Raw genomic sequence first — 21,004 nt, forward strand, 5'->3', positions numbered from 1 at the left:
AAAGGCAAAGTACTGCAACAGTCAAGAACATCAATATAGAATAGAAAAAATACCATAAAATATGAAGACACTTTAAATGTACTATAACACATTGTTCCTTAATGTAAAATCAGCCATTCAGTCTGTCTCTTTATTATATTAAGCTTCTTTCTGCTGTTAACTTTTTACTGCTTTGTGTTTTATACTGTTTGCTTATTGTATTCCTCTTTGTTTAGTACAGTTTACTTTTTATACTGATTTGTGTGTCTCTTTTTTACCAATATGTGCTTATATATTTGTGTTTTTTCCTATTGATGCTTCCTGTTTGCACTGTCCTCTTACTGCTGGATTGTTGTAAATATCCCCATTTTGGGACGAAGTAAGGATTATTTAATTTTATCTTTAATATTTCAAGAACATCATCCTGATTAAACTTACATACTTTGACTTAAGTACTATTCTAAATGCAGGAATTTAACGTCTAACAGAGGATTTTTTATTGTTATTTTTATACAGTGTATCAGTACTTCTTCTTATGTAAAGGATCTGTGACACCATCTGCGATGTGTGATCGATTAGTCGGGTCTGAATCAGCAGCGCAGGGAACACAACACAGGCACAGCACGGTGACACATTTCAGAGGTAAGAGGAGAAACTAACCAAACATTAAACACGGTACTTCATAGAAATACATGTTAACTTGATGCTAAACATACACAGACATTAATCTACATCATATCTGACTAAAGGAGCCACATTTATCCAGCAGCTTCACCACGTGGGTTCAGGAAGAAGCGGTGTGTCCGGGTTAGTTGTGCTCGATTTGAGGTACAGGGATAGCCGGGCAGGCGGGGTCTGTCATGTATTGTGTTAATGCCTGTGTCAGAGGCTCTAAACTCCGACCACGCGGGCGGTTTGTTGCACCAAAACAAAGGCTCCTCTGACTTACATAGCTCGGCATGCTTTTATTAAGCTAAACATGCATTGCAAGAAAGCATTTAGGGGATTTATCGATTATTTAAAATCAGAAAAGACAAATATTAGTTAAGGAAAACTCGTAATACGCCTGTATTGATATTAAAATGACACTATCGGAGGTGAAAGCAGCACAAAATACTGTCATCTCACGGTGGACAACTTCAGACACATTAGAAAGTATTGTAAAGTCTGCATTATGATCAGTGAGTATTCAGGGGCTGATTGCACAAAACACCTCAAGTTCAGATGGTCCTTAACGTGTTGGTTAAGGTTTTCTTAAAATGAAATTGGTTGCACAAAACACACTTGAGTCTTCCCTAAAATATTTTGCTCGTCTTGGTCTTATACTTAAGGAATCCCTAGACTGTTGCACAAAGCAAGGTAAAAAAAAAAATATGTTAAGGTACATCTCACACTGTCTTAACTGCAACATGACAGTTTATGTTGATAAACCATTTTGATTTTACACTACAGAGTTGAATTAATTTCTGTTGCAATGTCTCTGCAGTTGTTTTCTGATATTTTGGGATCAAAATTACTTTGTAGTTTGTGCTTTCTATGACCGTGTTCCTCCAGAAGTAAATCTTCTCCTCCTCTGACCAATATGGTTTCCTTGTCTGCGATTTTTGCAATATCTAACTATAAGCCAACTTTGTGATATCGTCCAAGCAAGCAAACAATCTCCATGGTAACTTTTAACACTGTAAAATCTCTTTCAACGCAGTACATGACTTAATGTTTTTCCTTAAACTAAGGAAACCTTATAAGGGATTCAGTACAACTGTGTGCGTCCCTCAGCTAAGGAGAAATTAAGCCTTAAGTGTCATACTTAAGGAGAAAATTTAATGTGTTTTGTGCAACTTAAAAGTATCCTTAAATTACAGAAAGTAAAAGTACTCACTATGCAGAATCAGCCACTTTAGAGTCATATACAGTACAGGCCAAAAGTTTGGACACACCTTCTCATTCAATGCGTTTTCTTTATTTTCATGACTATTTACATTGTAGATTCTCACTGAAGGCATCAAAACTATGAATGAACACATGTGGAGTTATGTACTTAACAAAAAAGGTGAAATAACTGAAAACATGTTTTATATTCTAGTTTCTTCAAAATAGCCACCCTTTGCTCTGATTACTGCTTTGCACACTCTTGGCATTCTCTCCATGAGCTTCAAGAGGTAGTCACCTGAAATGGTTTTCCAACAGTCTTGAAGGAGTTCCCAGAGGTGTTTAGCACTTGTTGGCCCCTTTGCCTTCACTCTGCGGTCCAGCTCACCCCAAACCATCTGGATTGGGTTCAGGTCCGGTGACTGTGGAGGCCAGGTCATCTGCCGCAGCACTCCATCACTCTCCTTCTTGGTCAAATAGCCCTTACACAGCCTGGAGGTGTGTTTGGGGTCATTTTCCTGTTGAAAAATAAATGATCGTCCAACTAAACGCAAACCGGATGGGATGGCATGTCGCTGCAGGATGCTGTGGTAGCCATGCTGGTTCAGTGTGCCTTCAATTTTGAATAAATCCCCAACAGTGTCACCAGCAAAACACCCCCACACCATCACACCTCCTCCTCCATGCTTCACAGTGGGAACCAGGCATGTGGAATCCATCCGTTCACCTTTTCTGCGTCTCACAAAGACACGGCGGTTGGAACCAAAGATCTCAAATTTGGACTCATCAGGCCAAAGCACAGATTTCCACTGGTCTAATGTCCATTCCTTGTGTTTCTTGGCCCAAACAAATCTCTTCTGCTTGTTGCCTCTCCTTAGCAGTGGTTTCCTAGCAGCTATTTGACCACGAAGGCCTGATTCGCGCAGTCTCCTCTTAACAGTTGTTCTAGAGATGGGTCTGCTGCTAGAACTCTGTGTGGCATTCATCTGGTCTCTGATCTGAGCTGCTGTTAACTTGTGATTTCTGAGGCTGGTGACTCGGATGAACTTATCCTCAGAAGCAGAGGTGACTCTTGGTCTTCCTTTCCTGGGTCGGTCCTCATGTGTGCCAGTTTCGTTGTAGCGCTTGATGGTTTTTGCGACTCCACTTGGGGACACATTTAAAGTTTTTGCAATTTTCTGGACTGACTGACCTTCATTTCTTAAAGTAATGATGGCCACTGGTTTTTCTTTAGTTAGCTGATTGGTTCTTGCCATAATATGAATTTTAACAGTTGTCCAATAGGGCTGTCGGCTGTGTATTAACCTGACTTCTGCTCAACACAACTGATGGTCCCAACCCCATTGATAAAGCAAGAAATTCCACTAATTAACCCTGATAAGGCACACCTGTGAAGTGGAAACCATTTCAGGTGACTACCTCTTGAAGCTCATGGAGAGAATGCCAAGAGTGTGCAAAGCAGTAATCAGAGCAAAGGGTGGCTATTTTGAAGAAACTAGAATATAAAACATGTTTTCAGTTATTTCACCTTTTTTTGTTAAGTACATAACTCCACATGTTTTCATAGTTTTGATGCCTTCAGTGAGAATCTACAATGTAAATAGTCATGAAAATAAAGAAAACGCATTGAATGAGAAGGTGTGTCCAAACTTTTGGCCTGTACTGTATGTGTTGCAGCTGGTGGAGCTAGTTTTAATTACTTTACGTACTGCCGGTTAGCTTTGTTTACGGCCTAATAATATATCATCATTTATTAGTTTATTTATCTTTTGTAGTAATAATCTTAACCTACAAGGTAACGTAAGCTGTTAAAAATATATATAGTCGAATAAAAAGTACTCGTTCATTCAGTGTCCTCGCTGCACTTAACCTCATAACAACAAAATGAGCAGCGGGAAAAAGAGTTAAATATGTCATCATTTTGAATGTATTTTATCCACAAAAAACAGATTTCTCTGGACGGATCTACCTCATAACAGTAAGTGGTAAAGAATAGATGATTCATGAGCACTCGGACATTCAATAGGTTGACCCGTTACATACAAGACACGAGTCGTTTTAGATTGGTTTGTTTGTTTTGGTCCATCTCTAATATTCAGGGGAGAATAAGCGCTAAATAAAGTAAGATAAAGGTACTATGAGTAAAGATAAAATACCTCAGACTCACTCAGTTTAGGAATACCACAGTTTTTTTTTAAGTAATCAATCAAAGTGTTCTTGTGAAACAGGATTCATCATCACCCAAGACTGCCGGTCATGGGGTTGACCAAGCAGTACCTGCGCTACGTCGCCAGCGCAGTGTTCGGAGTCATTGGAAGCCAAAAAGCAAACATTGTATATGTGACCCTCCGAGGGGGAGAGAAGGGCCGCTACGTCGCTGTGGCTGCATGTGAACACGTGTTCATCTGGGATGTCCGAAAAGGAGAGAAGGTGAGGTTTTGGTTATGACAGTAGTGGAGGACAACTTGTTCTGACTCAGGTCTTTTCCAGTTTTCATTCAGCGTCTGTCCTTCTGTCTAGGTCCTGATCCTGCAGGGCCAGAAACACGAGGTGACCTTCCTCTGCCCCTCGCCCGATGGCATCCACATCGCCGTGGGTTACGAGGATGGTGCTGTGCGAATCTTTAGCCTGATGAGCGGCGAAAGCAACGTCTCCTTTAATGGGCACAAGTCTGCTGTCAGCGTCATGCACTATGACGCACTCGGAGCTCGGCTCGTCACTGGGTCCAAGGTGAGTCGGGATGAGGAGACACCAGCTTTTCAGATCATGATAAGAATGTAATTACACGTAGGTGTTAATCTGAGTTTCACATGGTCGGAGGACTTTGTTTGCTCTCAAAAATCCACGCAAATCCTTTTTTTTGTGTCCAACTGATTCCAATCTGAGCTACTAATTTGGTGCCTATCTGTTACAGCACACAATGAGTATGTTATAACCTTTTCGTCTCTCAGGACACAGATGTGATCGTGTGGGACATCATCAACGAGTGTGGGCTGTACAGGCTGCGAGGCCATAAAGACGTCATCACACAGGCCTTGTTCCTCAAAGACAAGAACCTCCTGGTCACCAGGTAACACACCTTTCACCTGATGCCTGAGCTGAGCAAACAAAACATTATTACACTCATGACAAGTCATTATTAGTTAAAGAGCAAAGACACAGAGAGTTATGTCCACTGTGATCACTGACAGCGGTGTTACTGACACAGTGTGTGTGTGTGTCTATGTGCTCTGCTGCCGTACAGCTCCAAGGACAGTTTTGTGAAGTGGTGGGACCTCGACACGCAGCACTGCTTCAAGACCATGGTGGGCCATCGCAGTGAGGTGAGGGGCTTCGTACTCTGTGATCATTAACATAAACAAACAGATGTGCAAACCAAGTGGAAACCTTTCAGGGCTGTAAAATAAAGCCAACGCAGAAGTACCTAAAACTGCAGTTCCTCTAATTTCCACTAGAGGCTGGCTCCAAGAGCGAGTCAATCCCCATAGACCCCCATGTTAACAGCAGAAATAAACATGTTTACAGCCTGGTATGACAAACAGTTTTGGTCTCTGGCTAATCTCCCCATCTTTGACAATCTTGCAGGGGCTTTTTGTGAATGGTTAAAACACAACCTACTGGAACATTAATATTGTGTTTAACTTGACACTGTCCTCCCTGTATTAATGAGATGAATCTATGTGACAGTGTTTATTTCTCTGTGTGTGTGTGTGTGTGTGTGTGTGTGTGTGTGTTAGGTGTGGGGCATGGTGCTGCTGAACCAGGAGAACAGGCTGTTAACAGGCTCAGCAGACAGTGAGCTCCGAGCCTGGGACATTAACTACCTGCAGGAGGTGAGGAAGAGCACAGCTGGACACTCTGCTCTCAGTACATGCCAGTTTTTCTGTTCCCAGTCAGTGACTAACTGAAGTTAGCTGGAGCGCCATGGTCGAATAAAAGCTCCAGCTACGGAAACTTCACCAAAAGAGATCAATAAATAAAAGTGATGTCGCCACAGTTGTTGTAAAGTCTGTGTGTCTGCTCAGGAGAAAGCTGAGGGTGAGCCCAAGGTGAAGAAGGGGAAAACTCTGCTGGATGATGATGACGAGGAAGAAAACCAGGACGACGTGGATGAAAGTCCTGAAGAGGTACGAGTGAAGTCAATGATGTATCAATGAGAAAAACAACAGTAGCAGTAAAACAGTGCCATTAATAAAGGGGCTCTATGTGAAATTCAGAGTGTGTGTGAGTTGTCTGCGGTGGTGTGTCTGTGTCGCTCTGCAGTTACACGTTCAAAACACGAGTCAGCGGTGGGGTTTCTGTGAAATGCTGTAAAGTTTAGTTGATTCAAAACACACATTAAACACACATTAAACACGCAAACACAGAAAGGCTCCCCACCCTGGTTTCGAACTAGGAACTGTCTTACCATTCATGTTCAGCCTCACACTAGGGGTGTAACGGTACACAAAAATCTCGGTTCAGTACGTACCTCGGTACACAAGTCACGGTTCGTTTTTTTTTTCGGTACAGTAATGAAAAAAATAGACAACTATTAAATATCTTTTACTTATTGGTAACCTTATTAAAACATACCACCACAGCAGTTAACTCTTTTTACACAATTTTTGAATGAAACAAATATATATAAAATCCTGCTTTTTCACATTGTTTGAGTGAAAATAGAAATATAAAAGTGAAAAATAAAATCCTGCTGTTTTTTTAACACATTGTTTGAATGAAAAATATAAATATACATTTCTGCTTTAACAGTTTTACTCAATTAAAATAAGAAGTATAGTGCAGCTGGTCAGCTTTAAAGCCTGCTCAGATTCAGTTTTACTGGGAACTTACTTAGCTTTCCCACTTTGTTAAAGTGCAGTAAACAAAACATGCTTATATCTAAAGTGCAGCTTAAACAATTTTACTCAACTCCAGTGGCGTTGGTGATTTCTTTAGCGCGATGGTCAGGGAAACGCTCTTTCTTTTTAAACGACGACGATATCGTAGTTTGCACATGATTGCTTTTTCTAGTCGTGCCGGTTAACGTTCAAACTCGGGTGGTGTCGCTTTAGATGCGTTAGCATGTTAGACGTGTTTCCAAGTACATACCCGACTGCTGTTCTGCAGTGTCGGCACACTGCTTTTGTCTTGTCCACTTGTTTATTTCCATCTTCGTATTTTACCCTGAAACCAAAGTGTTCCCAAACGGAGGACTTAAGGTTTGCGGGTGGGTCTTCAGGTTCGTCAGGCTCACTTGCCATGTTGTCAAAATGCGAGAATACGCTGCACAAAGTGAAAGCGGAGATTTACGGGACTCGGTCCGTCACTCAATTATGTCCGTTGGGGAACTAGATATTTTAAATGGTTCAGCTCGCAAAAACGGAATTAAAATAAAACAAAATAAAATAAAATAATATCCTGCGCCCAATAATTCGGTACAGGGTCGTGCCGAACCGAAAGTTGCGTACCGAACGGTTCGACACCAATACATGTACTGTTACGGCCCTACCTCACACTGATTAATTGTGACTTCCTCACAGTGATGCTGCTGTGTTTTCGAAAGCATTTTCACAGCGCACCGTTTTGACCTCAAATAAATCTCCTCTGCTTCTACTTGGCTTTAAACATTGTCCTCTCTCTGTTTCTTCCTCTCTCAGCGGATCCTGAGTTGTAAGAAAGCCGGCTCCATCCTGAGAGAGGCCCGAGACCGAGTCGTCTCGCTGACAGCAGACGCCAGGGCCAGAGTCATCGCCTGCCACGTGAGTGTCCAAGTGTCTCCATGTTTCCTCTAAAAGATGATAAAATGTCTGGAGCATGTGGAGCAGAGGCTGTTGGCGTCTTTTCAGGAATCATTTAGATTTTCTGACCAAACCAAATTTAAGACACAGAGTGGATGTTTTTAAGTGTCTCAAGATGGATATATGTGTATGGTTTTTAAAATGAAAAGGCACAGGCGTGGGTGCAGCCTTAGTTTCTTTGGTAGAATAATTTTGATGTCAGACGTCAAGATGACATTTGAGGCCACAGTTTGGGGTTTTTTCCAGCACTGTTGGCTGTAACTGTCCCTCCTCAGTGGCTGTTAATCTCAGTGAAGTCCTGATTTCTTTCATTAAGTTTCTACCACAGTGCAAATTAAAGAAAAACTTTACAGATGCGGCCTCAAATATTTGTCCTTTAATCATTTTGTCTTGTGACCACATGACAAACTGATTAATGATTCACAGTTTTGTTAAATTTGTTTTGTTTGTGTTTCCATAATGTTTGTTTCGGATTAAAAACATTGTTAACTGCAGAGTTATTTCCTTTGATGCAGGATGATTGTTCCTGTCTGAGCTCAGCTGGCTGTCAGCTGGAGATTTCACAGTGTGTTCAATTAAGATGAGGTGAAATGAGGCAGAGTGCGTCATTACTGTCTGTGTTAGTGTCATGAAGCTGGTCTGATGTGTCACGATCCTGAAGATGGAATCACACAGAGAGACTTACATTGTATTTGATGCACTTTTTGTTAATTAGAATAAATGACATTCAAATGCATTATTACTGTGAATACTGTGACCCCGGCTCTTTGCATACTATGCTATACATACTACACTCAGGGGCCCCACACCTTCAGAGGCCCTGTGCAAACAGAGACCTCAGATCCTCAGCCTCAATTACCCCACATAATCAATGGCCCCAAACCTCTCGAGGTCCCACAACCTCAGGGACCTGAAAGCATCACCCTCAGGGGCCCCACAGCCTTTGGGACCCCAAATCATCAGTTGTCCCACACCGCTTTGAGATTCAGTTCAGCTTTTAGCATTCACATGTATTTTCTGCAGGAAATACAATTATCTAGTTATTAAATATAATATTTTGTTGGCTCTTAATTCTATACATATCTGTGTTCATGTGTCATCAGGGCAATGATTCGGTCCTGGAGCTCTTCACTGTGCTGTCAGAGGACGAAGTGCAGAAGAAAATGACCAAGAAGCTGAAGAAAGCCAAAAAGAAGGCAGCAAAGTAATGACAGTTATTTCTGTTTAGTTCATTTGAAAGGTTGAGACACATCCAGCTGCTCCTTATATTCATATTTTTAAGCACTTTATCCAGCATTGAACTCACTTGTAAAACTATCCAGTTAAACGCTGAAGCTTGATGTGTTGCTGCCCCCTGCTGCAGAGCTCAGGAAGATGCAGGCGAGGAGGCAGCAGAGCCGGTGGTGGAGAGGATGCTGAAGGATGAGATCCTCAGACTGACCAACATCAAGGCCTCCGCCAAGATCAGGTCAGTGTGGAGCCAAACATGAAGCAGCTTAGAGGTCAGAGAGGTGAACACGTGACCAACGGGTGTATTAATTACCGAAGTCCGTACACTCATCACCTCCGTCCCCTCTCAGGTGGGTGGACTGCCTGATGTGTGCAGGTGGTGAGCTGAAGGTGGCGCTGCTGCTGCAGAACAACACCGTCGAGACCTACAGCCTGAAGACTTCAGACAAGACCCCCACAGCCAACAAGACGGCTCGCCTCACACTCGGCGGCCACCGCACAGACGTCCGTACGCTGGCCTTCAGCTCGGACAACCTGGCCGTCCTCTCCGCCTCTGGGGACACAGTCAAAGTTTGGAACAGGTGAAAAGTCTCACAGGTTTTTGATGAATGTGACAAAACTGAGTGGTGGTCTAACAAGAAGTCCCGCCCCTCTGTTACAGGTCAACTCTGCAGGTGATTCGCACCATGGCCTGTGAGTATGCCCTCTGCTCGCTCTTCGTACCTGGAGACAGACAGATCATCCTGGGGACTAAGGTATTACCTTCATTCAGAAGTTCTTCCATGAGACGAGGGGACAGGGACACTATTTTAGATCATGTGTTGTGTTCACTGCTGTTTTTCCTGTCAGAGTGGGAAGCTGCAGATCTTCGAGTTGGCCTCAGGAAGCCTCTTGGAGACAGTGGATGCTCATGACGGAGCTCTGTGGTCCCTGTGCCTGGCCCCAGACCAGGTAAACCAGACAACCGCCAACACTCTGTCCATTTATCTGCAGTCCAACCTGACCGTATCGTTTTTCTTTATCTCTTACTATATCATACCTCACATAGATCATAAAAACAGCTGTCTTTTATTGCTTGTCTCATTCGTCGTGTGTGTGTGTGTCTAATTCCTGTAGAGGGGGCTCGTCACAGGAGGTGCAGATAAGACAGTGAAGTTCTGGGAGTTTGAGCTGATGAAGGACAAAGAGAGTGGACAAAAGTAAGTCACCATCATAGACTGTATAAAAATAATGATCGTAGCCATTGTGATGTCTTCAAAGCCATGAGTTTGGCATTTTGGCCGTCGCCATCTTGGATTTTTTAAGCCAGAAGTGACCACATTTGGAAGAGAGGGTGGAGACAACCCTGCTTGGTTACCATGGTGCATGTACAGCTAGTTCACTGTAGAGGGTGACACGGGAGTGGATTTTCAGTCCCGACATCTAATGTTGTGTTTTGATGTTTATTGCCTAATTATTTTAACATTCACTCCACCTTGATGCTGTTCAGAATGATAAACACATTTGATTTCTGATGTGGTCAGACAACATTTCGTAACAACCAGTTCTGAAAGAGAAAAATGTAGTTAAAGTACTGCAGTAAAAGTAATATTTGGTTCCTCTGACTGATATTATTATATATGACATCATTAGATTATTAATACTGAAGCATCAGTGTTAGAGCAGCATGTTACTGTTGGAGCTGCTGGAGGTGGAGCTAGTTTCAACTACTTTATAAAAACTTGACTACTGTTATAATGATTAGGCCTGTCATGATAACAAATTTTGCTGGGCGATTAATTGCATCAGAAATTATTGCGATAAGCCATAATATTGCATAATATTGTGCTTTTAAGACCATTTTTATTATTGTTGTTTATTGTTTTTGCTGTTTTTAGACCATTTTTTAAAACTTATATAATGATAATAAAGGTATATTGACACCCTTTGAAAGAGAAATAAACATTTATTTGACAAGAATATTTAGGAATGCAAAAAAGAAAATTTAAATATCCAAAATAACATGTAAAAATATCAAAATAAATACAAAAAACCAGACTCTCACTCTCAGGTGTGCAGTTAAGTTGGTCATATTCGCTCTTTTTGTTGAGATGGTTTTAGAACAAACCCGGCACACCGGCTCGTCCAAATTACTGGGCTCCCTGCTGTCATTTGGCTTAGGAACAAGTTCCCTGTCTTTCTCTTAGGCTCAATTCTCTTTTAATTCTCCGCCTCATCTCCTCCTCACTAAGATCACACTCTGTGTGTGTGTAGCCCATAGCCCCGCCTCCCCCACAGAGACAAAGACACTCAATGACAAGAGCTTTCCCTCCGTTTATTACCCTAATGAACCAACTCACCTGGCTGCCAGACGATGCACGGTAGTGAACGCTCTTGTCGTCCAGTCTCTTTGGTGGAGAGAGACGAGGAAAACAAACACGCATGAGTATGACAATTAATCGCGGCCGGAAAAGCTACCGTCTCCTTTTTAATTTACCGTGCAAATAACCGACTTATTGCATATGCGACAGGCCTAATTACGATTCCCAGTCCCGCCCGCTCCCGTTGGCTTTTTTTCCCATCCCGTCCCAATCACATGACGAATAGTGAAACTGATTCCCATCCCGTGGGAATCCCACGGGAATCACATGACCCGTGGGACTCCCGCAAAAATGTCAGCCTCTAGTTCACTGGGATTATTCTAAGGCTAATGCTAATTTTTGCTAGCGAATAACAGGCTTAAAACCATTAAAACAAAATGTACTTAATGGAAAAACTGAACATTCGTCTCCTTAGAGGGTCTTTTACTACAATCAAATGCCGAATAAGACTTTTTTAGGCAACCAAACATTACAGTTAACTTTCATTAACTGAAAACACACTGAAATAGCGACAGCTACAGCTACGCTAATACTCTGTGAATCTGGGGTTCTGCTGTGGTTATGATACCGAACCAACACTGTGGCTCAGTCAGGACCACTTTAGTCAAAGAAAACTTTTTTCCATTTGCAGTATTATATTTGCCGATATGGCTCTGTTCTGGGGCCCCTCTGCCTTTCCTAGGCCTACGCAGAAAGCCTAAGGCGGAGAGAGCACACCTCTCTGCCCTTCCACGTGCAAACAAGGAATTTTATTTTGTGTGTGATACAGGAGGCTGACAGTGAAGCACACCCGCACTCTGCAGCTGGAGGAAGATGTCTTGTGTGTGAAGTTTTCTCCTGACCACAGACTGCTGGCTGTGTCGTTGTTAGACTGCACCGTCAAGGTCTTCTACACTGACACACTCAAGGTACGTACATTTATATTAATAGCTCTGCCTGTATTCAATAAAATAATGTTGCCATATTCAATGTATAAGTGCGTCATTAATAGTGTCATATATTCTGTTGTAACTGGACCTTTCTCCATCTGGCTGCTCCAGTTCTTCTTGTCTCTGTATGGACACAAGCTGCCTGTACTTTGTCTGGACATCTCACACGTGAGTACAAAAGCTTTAACTATCAGCTGCTTGTCGGCCTCAATAACAAAGGGTATAACACACTTTATTTCGTGAGATTATCACAGTAAACAGCCGTGAACATTTGTTTCAGGTTTTTGAAATTTAAAGAAGCATTACTAGAGTTCAAAAACTCCACAGGGGACCTTTAAATATCTTCCCACATTTGTTCTTGGTGTTGGATAAGATGCAGTTTTGATGTTCACTCGGTAATGACTGTCATTACATCAGTTTGTGGAACAAACTTGAACTCATCTGACCCCCCCCCCACCCCGTCCTGCCTCCCACGCTCTGACCTCATGTCTCTGTTCACCAGGATAGCACGCTTATCGCCACCGGCTCCGCTGACAGAAACGTGAAGATCTGGGGTTTGGACTTCGGCGACTGTCACCGCTCCATGTTTGCTCATGACGACAGGTAACACCCAACAACACGGACTCAAAGCAAACATGTCGTGTGTTCGTTGGAACTAAATCTGTTTTTATTTGATCAAATATTTGGTGATGACATCATTTTCTAGGCCGTTGAGTTTCCAGCTGTGACTTCATGTGTTGTGGTCAGGGACTCTGATCCATGTCCTTTTCACTCGCACTGCCCTGTGACTTCACACCAGCTGCTCTTTCATCTCGCCGCTCATCTGTTCTCTCACGGATCATCTCACTTCTGTCTTTGGTGTTTAATCTTGTTCTCTCCTTATTTAATGTCGAAGTGAATCTGTCTTCACTTAGTTGTGTGAATTCACACTATTGTGATCCAAATCACATCAGAGCTCACAGTGTTAGCTCTGATGTTGGTACGTTTTTCAGAAAATAAGCCCCCAGATGGTAACAGTAGTTTACCAGGGGCCTCAGACAAGCCAGGATTTTCAAAATAAAAGCCAGCAGTTGGTATCGGAGTTTACAAAGGGCCCTGGACAATGCAAGTTTTTCAAAGTAAGAGGCCCCAGATGATAACATTAGTTGACCAGGGGCCTCGGACAGGCCAGGATTTTCAAAATAAAAGCCGGCAGTTGATATTGGAGTTTACAGAGGGCCCTGGACAATGCCAGTTTTTTTGTTTTTTTTTTTAAATGCCCCAGATGGCAACATTAGTTTACCAAGGGCTACTGAAGTGACTGGATTTTCAAAATAAAAGCCAGGAGTTGGTATGAGGAGTTTAGTGTGGGCTAATGCTAGTTTTTCAAAATAAAGACACCAGATGGCAACATTAGTTTCCCAAGGGCCCAGGACAATGTTTGACATTCAAAATAAAAGAGCCCAGATGGTAATAGTGGTTTACCTAGGGCCCTGAACAAGGCTTGACTTTCAAAATTCAAGGTTCAGAGGTAGAGTGGGTTGTCCACCAATACTGATACTGAACCCCAAATTGCTCCTGATGGCTGTTCCATTGGTGTGTGAGTGACTTGAAAAAAAAACAACAACTGAGTAGCAGGTGCACCTTGTATGGTAATCTCGGCCACCAGTGTATGGCTGTGTGTGTGAATGGGTGAATGTGACTCGTAGTGTAAAAAAAAAAAACAACAACAAAAAAAAAAACCCAGCGCTTTAAGTGGTCGGATGACTAGAAAGGCGCTATACAATGCAGGTCCATTTACCATTACCCTGGATGGTATCTGGGGTTTACTAAGGGCCTTGGAAAAGCAAGGATTGTCAAAGTAAAAGACTCCAAATGGTATCATCGGTTTACCAGGGGCCCAGGACAAGGCTGGATTTTCAAAATAAAAAACCCCAGATGGTAACATTAGTTTACCAAGGGCTCTGAACAAGGCTGGATTTTCAAAATGAAAGACCCTGGATGGTAACATTAGTTTACTAGGGGCCTTAGAAAAGCCAGGATTTTCAAAATAAAAGCCACCAGTTGGTATGAGGAGTTTAGTGTGGGGCCCTGGACAATGCTCGCTTGTTGATTTTCAAATTGAAAGAGCCCAAATAGTAACAAAAGTTTTACCAAGGGCCCTGGACAAGGCTTGTCTTTCAAAATAAAAGACCCCAGATGGTAACAGGAGTTTACCAGATGGAGGCACACAAGGCTGTTTTTTTTTTTTTTTTTTAAAGAAAGAAAAGTCCCTAGATGGAAATGTGATGATTTTTTTTTAATTTCAGTAGTTGTAGTGAATTGAAAAAGATCTTACTTTTGAGCTTTGTATTTATTTTCTAATTTACCTCTTCACTCAGCTGACTCTCTCGTTGCTCATTCTGTTTGCTCTCCACAGCGTCATGTTCCTCCAGTTCGTCCCCAAGACTCATCTGTTCTTCACAGCAGGGAAGGACAAGAAGATTAAACAGTGGGACGCCGACAAGTTTGAGCACATTCAGACACTAGAGGTGACGCTCTGCTCCTTACCCTTCATATTTGGGGTCCAATGTCTTAGATCAGTGGTCTTGTGGCAGGCTTACTTCACATCTCTGATGGTGACCACACATCGCTTGTCAGCTGTATATTAGATTTGATAAACAGAGAGTCAAAAACTAAATTATGAACAGTTGCTGACAAAGCATAAAACTCTTCCACTGTAACAAGGACCAGACACCTCCAGACTGACATTTGGCTTTTCTCTCTACCTCACAGGGTCATCATCGGGAGGTCTGGTGTCTGACCATCAGCCCAAACGGCGATCACATTGTGTCGTCATCCCACGACAAATCCCTGCGTCTGTGGGAGAGGACCAGGGAGCCCATCATCCTGGAGGAGGAGCGAGAGATGGTGAGGTGCAGGACAGGGCGGACACAGACAGATCCAACCGTGATTCAAACACATACACACACAGTTTCTTTGTGTCTCTAAATGACCCTGTTTTTATATTTACAGGAGCGAGAAGCAGAGTTTGAGGAGAGCATGGCCAAAGGAGATGCTCCTGTGGTGAGAGCTCAGTCATTACCTGTACTTGAGTAATATAGTTTTACAGTCGCCTTGTTCAAGTGATGGTTGAGATTTTATACTCAGTCCCTGCTGCCTGTTTAAATGAAGGAAAAAGCAGTTAGAATTTTGTGTTAGATGGATGTTAGTGATGCATGAACTTGTTTTTATCTTCAGGTACCTGGAGAGACTGAAGGAGAGGCAGCACCAGCCGGCAAGAAGACCATTGAGACCGTCAAAGCTGTGAGTGGACTCAGCACTTCCTGGATGTTGCTTGGATGCTAATGCTAGATAGTTTAAAGTTGTAGTTGCTGACATTAAAATACTCATGTGATTGGCTAAAGCAAGTCATATTTATGTGTTCCTAAAGCAGGTAAAAAAAAAGGGATTACTTGACCATTTAGACTGAGCTATTGCTTCATAGACTGTGACAGCTGTGAATTAGCATGTTTGTGTTAGCAAGATTATTGTTGATGTTTTTGATTTGTTTTTGCAGGCAGAGCGAATCATGGAGGCTCTGGAGCTTTACAAAGAAGAAAACAGGAAGATGGAGGAGTATAAATACGCCTGTCAGACAGCAGGCAATGAGGTAGAGACATGAACCAGGAGAGGAGAGGGGTGTGGAGCTTAAAAATCCTTAAACATTTTTGATGCAAGATGGGAAACTTTTTCAGCTTCTTTATGGTATTTATTTGTGCATATTAATGATATTAGCATTCTGATTCATTAAACAAATCTGATGTTGTTTTGCAGCTTCCTCCACCACAACCTAACCCCATCCTCGTGGCCTTTGGAAATGTTACAGTAAGTTGAACAATGAGAAAAAATAAATGTCTAACCAACATCACTTCCAATAACTGAACACTGATTTCAATAATCAGCTGTAGGTAACTGAGTCTGTCTTTGTTTCTCTCTCAGCCGTCTCGCTACGTTTTAGACGTCATAAAGAAGGTCAGATCCAGGTAAGACTTGAGCCTGTGAACTCCTGAAGTTCATCACCATCTGCAGTGCTCTGTTCATATGAACACAATCAGTGGGTTTTTGTGATCCCCAGTGAGCTGGAGGTTTCCCTGCTGGTGTTACCGTTCCCATACATCCCCGAGCTGCTGAAGCTGTTCAACAGCTACATCAAGCAGGGCCTGGAGGTGGAGCTGGTCTGCCGCTGCCTGTTCTTCCTCCTCAAGTGAGTGTAGAGAACTGTGTGTGTAAAGGAGAGGGAGGTTGTGTGTTTGTTTGGTAAAGGAATACTTCACTTCACAAAATGACCTTTTGTATATCAGTTACTCAGCCTGTTACATTGAATTCAAGAAGAAAAATTTGTTTTAGCCAAATAAAAATGTCTAGTCCACACACATAGAGGTATTTTGAAAACACTTTTTTCAACCACACACCTTTGTTCCCCCCAAAAATTCCTGTCCACAAGAGCACTGTTATAAGAAAATCTTAGTCAAAATTAAAATGCAAAACACTATTGAGGCATCAAACCAACAGGCAGCTATAGAGCCACAAACCTAAAACCACGCAAAGAAGAAGAAGACGACGGAGGTGAAGAAGGGGAGGATAAGAAGGTGAAGGTGGTGAAGAGGAAGAAGAAGAAGACGGTGGTGGTTAAGAAGAAGAGGACGGTGGTGGTAAAGAAGAAGAGGACGGTGGTGAAGAAGAAGAGGACGGTGGTGGTAAAGAAGAAGAAAAGGACGGTGGTGGTGAAGAAGAAGGGGAAGGTGGTGAAGAAGAAGATGGTGGTGTTAAAGAAGAGGACAGTGGTGGTGAAGAAGAAGAAAAGGACGGTGGTGGTGAAGAAGAAGGGGAAGGTGGTGAAGAAGAAGATGGTGGTGTTAAAGAAGGGGACGGTGGTGGTGAAGAAGGTGAAAAAGAAGACCATGGTGGTGAAGAAGAAGAAGATGGTGAAGAAGAAGAAGACAGTGGTGGTGAAGAAGAAAGTGGTGAAGAAGAAGATGGTGTTGAAGAAGAAGAGGACGGTGGTGGTGAAGAAGAGGACGGTGGTGGTGGTGGTGAAGAAGAGGACGGTGGTGGTGAAGAAGGAGATGGTGGTAAAGAAGAAGGGGATGGTGGTGGTGAAGACAGTGGTGAAGAAGAAGATGGTGGTGTTAAAGAAGAAGGTGGTGAAGAAGGAGAAGGTGGTGGTGAAGAAGAAGAAGGTGGTGAAGAAGAAGACGGTGGTGGTGAAGAAGAAGAAGAAGGTGTTGAAGAAGGAGAAGGTGGTGGTGAAGAAGAAGACGGTGGTGGTGAAGAAGAAGAAGAAGGTGTTGAAGAAGGAGAAGGTGGTGGTGAAGAAGAAGACGGTGGTGGTGAAGAAGAAGAAGAAGGTGTTGAAGAAGGAGAAGGTGGTGGTGAAGAAGAAGACAGTGGTGGTGAAGAAGAAGATGTTGAAGAAGGAGAAGGTGGTGAAGAAGAAGACGGTGGTGGTGAAGAAGAAGGTGGTGAAGAAGAAGAAGACGGACGGTGGTGGTGGTGGTGAAGAAGAGGACAGTGGTAGTGAAGAAGAAGAAGGTGATGAAGAAGAAGGAGGCCAATCAGGAGGCCTCAGAAAGGAGATAACGGTGCACTCTGACATCACAAGCTAAAAACTTAGTTTTCTCTGTCAACACTGAAAACACTTCAAATCTCCGCCCTGGATGGAGTTTTGTAAAAGATGTGTTTACAGTGACGTAAGAGAACGTGTGGACAGGCCTGAGCTAATTTAAAGGGGCTACAGAATTATCTGATTTAAGTGTTTGAGAGCGTTCAGTATTCAGGGTAATAAGACAGAAATACTGTTTTGTGGATAATTAGAAGACTCTTCTATCTCTAGCCTGTCTATTGCCTTTCCTGAGGTGGCGGAGCAAATTGTGTAATGTAACTCTGTTCAAGCTGCTGTTGATTGTTCAGGTGATCAAGTGTTGTTGTCTGTTTCTTTCTAGGATCCACTTTGGTCAGATCTCCAGTAACCAGATGCTACTGTCTGTCATAGACGAGTTACGGACCAACACTGTTTCAAAAGTGCGAGAAATTAGAGTAAGTGACATCTAGAGAGGAGAATCCTGTCACTCAGAAGTGACCTTTCGCTAAGTCCCGCCCCCTTTGTGATGGTCCGACAAGCTGTCGCAGTAAGCATGGAGCCCACACTGTAACTAACTGCACTCCCTGAGGAAATATTATCATATTTTTGGAAAAATGAAGCAGTGATTCCAGAGAGAAGCAGACAGAGGGGTCTACAGTCTGTGTTTGAAGGATATATCCAGGATGTCAAACTGACTCAGCAGCAACAACAGGTTAAAAAGACAAAGATAGTTAGAAGCTAAAGCCGAACTATAGGCTACAGATCACAGTGTAAAAGTGAACCACCACATCACTGCTGATCGCCACACAAGACAATGAATATAAAGGGAAACTTTGCTGATATTCAACTAGCTGTGTGGCATCGCAGTGTGTGCAGATGAACCGTGTTTGGCTTCGCCACCAGACGGGCAGAGATCTCCGGGTGAAGTCAAACAACGTTCATCTGCACACACTGTGATGACACACAGCTGGTTGAATATGAGCAAAGTTTCCCTGCTTCTCTTCACTGGTTCCTGTACAGCAGGGTCAGTCTTTGTTTCACTGTTATAATCATTAAAAAGCAAAAGCAGCATGTGTATACATTCAGTAGGCTATATCTTCAGAGCTAGCTAGCTAACCCTACACTTTTCAGGGTTTGATTTTGGTTTTGGAACAGGGAAGAAACGTATATCTTTTTCCAACCTCTCCAGGTAACGAGTATCATTAATACACGACGTGCCCCAGGCACAACATTTAGCTCCAAATCCACAAAACCAGCCTGAAAATGAAGGAAATCTGAAACGACTGCATTAGAGTCAATGGACCCTTGTCTGAGCTGGCCTAATGCTAGGTTATGATTGGCCAGTCTGCATCTGGGGGCAGGACTTAGTGAAGGGTCAGTTGGTTGTCTTCAACAATGCATCACCATCTCTTTTGTCTTTACGTCTCAGGACGTGATGGGCTTCAACAGCGCAGGGCTCCAGTTCCTCCAGCGGGAGATTGAGAGCAAAGAGGACGTGATGTTCTTCGCCGACGCTACGGGCCAACTGACAGAGAAGAAGAAGAAGAGGAGGAAGAGGGAGCGAGCCATCCTGACCATCGCTTGAATCTGAACTGACATTTTTGACTGTTGTCATGTATAAACATCCACTCCTCGCTGTACTCTGGGGGTGGACCTGAGAGGTTTATGTATGTTATGAAATCCTGATAGGATGTAACTGTGTTATTCAGCAGCACACTTCATTTCTCAAATAAACTGTCTGACTTTTTCTCACAGTTCTTGAGGTTTTACATGGGGGCTTTCAAAATAAATAAATCCTCCGCAGCAGAGAGAAATGTAGTGTGTCTCCACAGCAGTTCCCTCTGCAGCTTTAAGTCTCTATAAAATATATTCATATATGCTTAGGCCTTAAATACATACAGTTTGGGTTTGAAGCAGCGCTGCCTCCATGGTCACCACACACAGGACAGGTTTGATTTAAGCTGGTTTCTGACCAACAGGTCTAAAGGGAGTGATTCAGGCCTGGAGCCAAACCAGGCGAAACATGGCTTGGACATGGCAGGGGTTTGGAAACCTGTCAGACTACCTGAGCCCCAGACCACCTGGATGTGACCACACTGTCCCACAGAGCGAGTCTAGGACTAGTCTGAGAAAAAAGCTCCCCTCGCTGCAGCCGTCCACCGCTAAAATCATGGAGATGTAGCCTGACTTTACAGCCCTTGTAACTTGGGCTGAATTTATAGTCCCAAGGCTGGGTAGATGTGGTAAACATATTTCACAGCAGGGGAGAAAATCTTGCGTCTCAGTTTTCATCTCTGCGTTTTGCTCACATGTGAATGGCGTGTGTTTTCTGACGTGCCCGGCCCCCTCTAATCCTGTGACCTTTAGAAAAGTTTCACACCCACATCACACACTTCATTTTCCACAAGTGTGTTTATTTCCTGACCGTGGGGCGCAGTGGAATAATGAAATGAACCCTTTAAAACACCTCTCGCTCACTGTTCATGTTTTAATCTCATGGCGGACAGAAAACAAATTAACTCTGTATTTACAGGGTTGTTAAAAAAAAAGGGGGCCAGCAGCTCTTTATGGGGCTGGATTTGGTCTCGAGGCTGTAAATGTCACACCTACCAAAATTAAAAATTCTTCAGGAAAATCCCAGACCGCACTCTGACACACTCGCACAGCACTTACACCATATTAGCACCCAGCAGCAGTTTAGATTAATCATCACAAACTGTTGAAAAGGAGGAAAAATGCATCGTTGAAGCGAAGGCCTCGGATCTGCCCACGTGTGCCAAACATGTAAATGATTGTATGACATTTCCTTGAACTTGAAATGAGGTTACAGCACGAGATACAGCTCAGTGTTTTCGCGCCTCGTGCCAAATCTGAATATGAAATCCCACAGCAATATTTTCTGGGTGTGTTGTGCTTTTTAACAGAGCCTCATGCAGCGTAAATGAAACGTTGACAACATTTCTCTCACTTCACTCAGCGGTCCAGATTTTATTGTTCATCTGAGCTTTTTTCTCTTTCTTAGTCACCAGTGTAACTAGCAGGCAGGTTATTACATTTTCAGCCTCAGACTCTGTATCGTTTGGCCACAAAGTCAGTATACACAAAGAGTTTATGTCAGGCTGCAGCTCTGTTATAGAGATATTTTAGTCGTGCTGTAAAACAACCTCAAATAACCTAAACAGTACTGTAATGTCACCACCCTGTGAAAATACTCTGTTACTTGTAAAAGTCATGCACTGAAAATGTTACTTAAGT

The 21,004-nt window shown here is 42.9% G+C and overlaps 2 protein-coding genes across 3 annotated transcripts in view; both read left to right on the forward strand.

Moving 5' to 3' along the window:
• Nucleotides 1-21,004, forward strand: part of man1a2 (mannosidase, alpha, class 1A, member 2) — a 399,576-nt gene that overhangs the window by 358,619 nt on the left and 19,953 nt on the right. The window lies entirely within an intron of this gene.
• wdr3 (WD repeat domain 3) lies at nucleotides 549-19,503 on the forward strand. 2 transcript variants are annotated; one of them, XM_049595081.1, is made up of 27 exons: nucleotides 549-621; nucleotides 4,077-4,278; nucleotides 4,369-4,578; nucleotides 4,800-4,918; nucleotides 5,093-5,171; nucleotides 5,586-5,681; nucleotides 5,874-5,975; nucleotides 7,488-7,589; nucleotides 8,732-8,832; nucleotides 8,992-9,096; nucleotides 9,209-9,439; nucleotides 9,520-9,613; nucleotides 9,708-9,809; nucleotides 9,975-10,057; nucleotides 11,988-12,126; nucleotides 12,259-12,315; nucleotides 12,650-12,750; nucleotides 14,546-14,657; nucleotides 14,902-15,036; nucleotides 15,142-15,192; nucleotides 15,367-15,432; nucleotides 15,686-15,778; nucleotides 15,943-15,993; nucleotides 16,108-16,151; nucleotides 16,244-16,372; nucleotides 18,111-18,204; nucleotides 19,179-19,503. In XM_049595081.1, exons 2-27 carry the CDS (start codon nucleotides 4,105-4,107, stop codon nucleotides 19,332-19,334), a joined length of 2,826 nt encoding a protein of 941 aa, XP_049451038.1. In that variant the 5' UTR covers nucleotides 549-621; nucleotides 4,077-4,104; the 3' UTR covers nucleotides 19,335-19,503. The 2 variants fall into 2 exon arrangements, with proteins under 2 accessions (XP_049451038.1, XP_049451039.1); XM_049595082.1 differs by having other exon boundaries at nucleotides 5,877-5,975.

Source organism: Epinephelus fuscoguttatus, linkage group LG13 (genome assembly GCF_011397635.1).
Source record: "Epinephelus fuscoguttatus linkage group LG13, E.fuscoguttatus.final_Chr_v1".
Classification (NCBI taxonomy): Eukaryota; Metazoa; Chordata; class Actinopteri; order Perciformes; family Serranidae; genus Epinephelus; species Epinephelus fuscoguttatus.